Source organism: Pseudopodoces humilis, chromosome 24 (genome assembly GCF_049639895.1).
Source record: "Pseudopodoces humilis isolate 2021_Gansu_Grassland_sample_001 chromosome 24, ASM4963989v1, whole genome shotgun sequence".
Classification (NCBI taxonomy): domain Eukaryota; kingdom Metazoa; phylum Chordata; class Aves; order Passeriformes; family Paridae; genus Pseudopodoces; species Pseudopodoces humilis.
The window spans coordinates 5,234,274-5,240,179 of NC_142223.1; the positions used below are offsets into that span (position 1 = coordinate 5,234,274).

The 5,906-nt window shown below is 44.2% G+C and overlaps 1 protein-coding gene across 1 annotated transcript; it reads left to right on the forward strand.

Moving 5' to 3' along the window:
- The first annotated feature begins 515 nt into the window (after positions 1–515).
- Positions 516–4,113, forward strand: FAAP20 (FA core complex associated protein 20). The gene is made up of 4 exons (XM_014257200.2): positions 516–640; positions 1,692–1,839; positions 2,516–3,117; positions 3,676–4,113. Exons 1-4 carry the CDS (start codon positions 537–539, stop codon positions 3,746–3,748), a joined length of 927 nt encoding a protein of 308 aa, XP_014112675.1. The 5' UTR covers positions 516–536; the 3' UTR covers positions 3,749–4,113.
- Positions 4,114–5,906: the final 1,793 nt, after the last annotated feature.

The following is a 5,906-nucleotide window of genomic DNA, read 5'->3' on the forward strand; positions in this document are numbered from 1 at the left end:
TGCATCACTTCAGATTCTTCTCTAAAAGTGAAACTAGGTCAGAGGTGTGCTCCCAACCGATCTTATTTTTGAAAGAACAGCCTCTGGAATTGGCCCCACGCACCAACTCCAGACCCAGGCCGGGACCAGCCAGGCCCGACCCGCCGCCATCTTGTCCCCCTCAGCCACGGGGACCAACCAAGCACAGCCCCTGACCCCGCCCTTCCCAACGGACCAAAAGCCTACAAAAAACATAAAGTTTAAGAGGTAAAAGCGACACAAAAGAAAGGCTGTTTTCGAGGCAGACCAGCCCCTGGAGTCTGACGGGTGCACGGGCTGAGAACGGCGGGCTCCCCTCAAGGAGTCGTCAGAACTACTCGCCCGTTCCCGCTGCCCCGCGACATGAGGGCGGCTCTGAGGGCTGAAAGTCACAGCCCTGGCAACGCGCCCGGGGCAGGAGGAGGCGGAGGAAGAGGAGGAAGCCCAGGCCGCCCTCTCACCCCGCCCTCCCGCGGTCGCCAGCGCCGTTCCCCGGCGATGCGCGGGGAGCGTCGGCCATGTGTGAGGAAGGAGCCGCCAAGCTGCGCCTGAAGCCCCGGACGGCGCTGTCCGCCCGTGGTCGGGACTGCAGCCCCGGCCCTGAGCCCCCGCCGCGGACCCAGTGAGTCGGGACCGGGGATCGGATCGGTCCTGGGGGACCGAATCGGCCCCGGGAGGATTGGATCGGCTCCCGGGGCCAGGGTGCACCACCCGGGCGACTCGCGGCGTTTCGCGGTCAGATCTGTGTCTGTTAAAGGTTATTTCATAAAATACCGCCCGTAGTGCCGTTACAGATACAGATAAAACTGCAAGGTAAAGCACAGCGTGCCCCACACCTTCTGCAGGTTCGTCGTCACAGAACAGCTCTGGCGAGGACAGGGCCTGAGAAACGTTAATGTATGAAAACTCAGTTTTCTTCCAGAATACGGCTCACAGGAGCGCAGAAATATTTCCTGTTTTTTCCAGCCCTGGAATTCGGGAGGACTGAAGGCAGTGAGTGGCTCAGTTTGTATTTGAGCTCGGGCGGCTCGGCCGTGCCCCTTCCACCATGGGCTGTGAGAGGTTGATCACTCTGTTCTTTGAGGGCACGTTGTTTCTAACTTCTTACCCGTGCAGCTTCATTCCTGGACAGCAACCCAAGAAAATCATCAGGAAGAATGATGGAAATACCATTATGACATTAACAATCCATCCTTCCCTTGGAATTGTCTTTATACAGCATTACCTTTTAATGCTTATAGTTCCTAGGATCGACTAAATCAAGTTGTTTGGGAAGATAATCAGTAATTTCAATTGGCAGTGTGGGAATGTCCAGACGTACTTGCGAACCGATGCAATTGCTACCCCTCAGTGCAAACACTTACATGATTTCTGTGCTTCGCAGGTGTTAAGTGTGGTGTTAGAGAAGATAAAACAGTGGCTGCACTGAACTGTTTCACTTGGAAGTGAAGAGATAGATACCTATTGCTCATTTGTTACAAGCAGAAAGAAAGCATTTAGACATTAAATTTTTGCTAGCTGTAAAAATTACATAAGTCATATATAATGCTGCAAAAAATAGTTTGCAGGCACAGTAATGCCTTTGGATTCCAGAAAAAAGAGGCAAACTAGTATCAGTGTAAGAGTATTTTCTTTCTTTCCCACCTTCAAACTATTGGACTGTATCTTTACAGGGCATTGACTGACAGATGTTCCTGGTTTGAAAAGGAAGACTTAAATGAGTGTGAAAAAACCTGGCTTTTGCTACTGAAACACATCAGTCAAGATTTGCACTGCACAAACTGGGACACAATGCCCAACTTTCCGGCGTTCTTGGAAAAGGTAGTGTGCTGTATCCTTGTTTTTGCACTTTGTGTCCTGCTTACAATAGCAACAGCCTGATTAATGGGAAACAACCCGAAATAGCCTTTAGAGATGTAAGGTTTCAGCTCTTCAATCTCCACAGCAGCATAAAACCTGTGTGCAGTGATGTGGCTGGGCATGGTGTGGCAGGGTATATAAGGACAGCTACAAGCAGCTTTTTTTGCAGTAGAGCAAATTCTTTCCAACATTTTGTTGGGAAGAGGGAGCCTGTGTAAGGATGCTGACTGTCATAAACACCAGCATCTCCCTAAGGAATGAAACTGGAAAAAGCAAACTGTAATGGAGGGGTTAATTACACAGAACCTACCCTGACATCACTCCAGTGGCAATAGGCAAGATCACAACATAAAAATCAGTCCTAAAAAAGACTGTACACCCCTGAACAGTAGCAGGTTGTTGTCTTCATCCTTAGTCTCTCTGGAACATGAGTACCCATTGCATCAATTTAGAAATGTTAAGGGAAGACCCATATTCCATCAGCTCCAGGAAACTCCTGGAAGAGGGACATAAATAAAATGTTCTTTTCTTCCCTATAGTTCAGATTTCTCAGTATTTGCAATGTCTTCCCAAAGCCTGGGTATTGGTTGAGCTCACTTTGCTTTAGATATTGTGTGTGTGTATGTGTGTGTTGTAGGAACAACAGGAAAGGAGTCCAGAACACCATGAAGTCTTTACAGTCAGAATAAAAGACATTCAGTGGGTATCATTCCCATCTTTTCACAAAGAAAAATGTCTGAACCCCAAGGATCTGAGCTCTCAGCAGCCAACACAGAGTCAGAGCAATGAACATAAAGGACAGGACCAATCATCCACAGCTGGGAAAACCTGCAGGGGAACTAGTACAGATCAAGCCAAAACTGTGTCTGGGGCAGACACAAAAGGTGTTTCAGAGCTGGATGTGAGTCCTAAGTCATGTAAATTCCCTGGGCACAGCAGCTCAGCACAGCCCTTGGCCTTGGTACAAAGCCCTGCAGAAGCTCTGAGCCCTCAGCAGCACCACACAGGGACTGTACAGAACAGTAGGGCAGACAGGAAAGAAAAGGGTGAGGAAAAGACTCAAATCCAAACACATCAGGGGGATCTTCCAGTGGGGGAGGCCACAGAGGTGCCTGCTGAGAAGCCTCGGCTAGGGAGCACTCCAGGGGCTGAGAGCCGTGAGGAGAAGATGGAAAACCAGAGTGAAGCATCTTCAGCTCTTGACAGTTGTCCAATGTGTCTGATGCAGTTTAGTGGAAGGTAAGTTTGTGTTTTGGTTTTTTTCCATAACTTTCCTATAAATGAGCCCCAGCAAGGTCTGCATGCATCTTCGATATATAGAATAACAAAAGCAGACAAAGCTACTGTAAGCTGTCAGAATTACCTACTTTAATCCCATTTACAAGTTGAGTACCTGTCCTACAGTAAGAACTGTTAACGAAATTTTATAGTACTTAGGCTGTCGGAGTTGCTGAAAATGTGCTTTTGCACAGGTCCTCTAACCCTGCAAGCTCTGTTGGGTGCCACTTTCCCTGTTGTTGGGAGGCTGAACAGGGAGACAAAGGAATGGCTACATTAATATCTACACAATTTTGGTTATTCTGTCCAGAGACTTAGACAGACAGGCTTAAGATGCCTGGTCTCCATATTCAGGTCTGTGCTACTCAGCTCCAGTTAGAGCAGCAGTAACAGCAAGGCTGGGAGGTTTTGGTAGAGGATTTGGGCATAGGAGTGACTGCCCCTCTAAGGTACAAGAACACTTCTGGGAGAGAGTAACTAACAATCAAAACAAGGATGTGACTGTTCCTGTGTTTGCAGACTCTCTCAGCTGGACATCGATGGCCACCTTGCCAGGTGCTTGTCTGAAAGTGCAGATGATGTCATGTGGTAAATCCAGAAGAGTGGAGAGCAAAGGAACAAGGCCAAGGATGAAGCTTTCTCAAAGGAAAAGGAAAAATGTGTCAAGGAAGCACATCCTTTACTCTGACTTCAAGCAGTAACTCAGAAGAAGGATAAATGCCACCTGCCTATTTGCTTCTTTTTTTTTAATTTTAAAGCCTACCAAATGCACATGAAGTAGTTCTAGTTCTGAAAGCAGTGCTCTGGGATGTCCCAGAGACCCCCAGGGAAATCAGGCTTGGTATTCCTGAAAAAAATGCACTAGTGGAAATCCCTCAAGCTTTGTCTCATGTACCAGAGTTCTGAACCTCTCAGGACAGAAGAAAGCAGCTGAGCAAAAAACAACTGTTACTTACTCTAACCCAAAAGTTTACTGTTTTGTTTTGTTTTTTTTTTTTAACAGATAATCTATGAAAATAAATTCAGTTAAGAAGTAATTTGAATTTGGCATTTTTTGTTGTTTTAATATCTACATAGGAAAGTGTAATTGTACAATTGATCCTGGGAGTATAGCTATTTAAGAGAAAACATAGCCCAGACAACATAAAGGTTGTGAGGTTTTTATGGTTCTGAAGGAGCCCAGCTAAATTCAAAACCTTACAGTGCAGGTTTCTAAGTTAGTATCAGTGTTAAACCGGTGATTAATATGACTATAAGCTAATTAGCCTGCAGAAGGAACACTTCTGCCAGTGTCACAATGCTGAGCTGGAAAATGAGATTTAACACAGTGAGCCAAGAGCAGATTTTTGTACCAGTTCCACATGGCCCCCCCAGCCACCATCAAGGGCTGAAAGCAGGGAGCAGCCTGGTGGGGCTGGGAGGGGCTCAGGAGGCTCAGCTGCTCTTTTGGTCACTTCTCAAGAGGAGCAGGAGAACACTTGCTAAGCCTGGGAATGACAATAAATGACATTTAGTGACAGCTCAGTAACCACAAACCAAGGGATGAGATCACCAACCTGCTCTGGTTTATTTCCCTGTGCCCTGGACCTCAAAACGTGCAGCTAAGCTGGGATTCAGATACAGGAATAATGATGGAAATACCATTGTTAATGGTATACAGAATAAACACAGAATACAGTATAAAAATACAGGGAGGTTCCTATAGATTTAATTTACAGTGGGGTCTGTTTCAGTGGTTGGACACAGCCCAGTTCACTGATAAATAATAAGTCTATTAACTTTTTCATTAAAGTCTTTAATAGATGTGCAAGAATATAAATGATCTCAGCTGTTATGGATTAGTATACCATCTTCTGCACAATTAAAACTGATCAGCAAAGATCCCAACTAATCAATAATACAAAACTACAAGAACATATTTACTGTTTTACAATCATTAAATTAGCTAGAATTTTCATTTACTATTTCAAATAAGACAACTATATATCATTACCAGAACCATTTGCAATATATTAGGATTTTTTTTCCAAACCACACATTTAATTACATCCTTCATTTTCTTTTATTTATAAAACAAGTACTTTATATAAAAAATTTCCCCTTCGTTATGAACAGAACATTATTCAAACACTTGCACATGAGCAACCAAACTTGTACCCAGCAAACTATTTGGCAACACAACAACATTGTAAATACTGTAAATTCTTAAATAAAACTCAAATAGTCCTTAAAATGTTTGATTACCAAAATGTGTCTTTCTATTCTTCCTTCCCTCCCTCCCAAGATGTTCTGAAACCTAGAAAAAAAGGTTAAAAAAAAAACCCAACCCACATTTCTAGTATTTCCAGTTTAAAGTTCCATGCCCTGGTATGTCAAAGGACAGCTTAACTGTCACAGTTCCATTCATGAGCTGCCTGCAGTCACTCTGATCACTACTGATTAGCTTTAGTACCAGGGGAGCTGAAAACACTAAACGGGAAATTATTCAGGGGAAATAAAATAAGAGGGAAAAGGGGAAAAGAGCAATTAAAAAAATGCCAGATTACATTTAAAAGGTAAAGTTGCCTTTAGTAGATAAGAAAGTATCTAAAGTCCAGGCATTTGAGGCAAGTACTTTTTACTAGTTAAATTATTTAGTGCTGATTAAAACACATTTTGCTGAATATGAAAAGCTACAGTCCAACAGAGAAACCCACAACTGAAACCTGAATGGGATTCATAGAACTAAACAAACACAGGTCTGCATAATT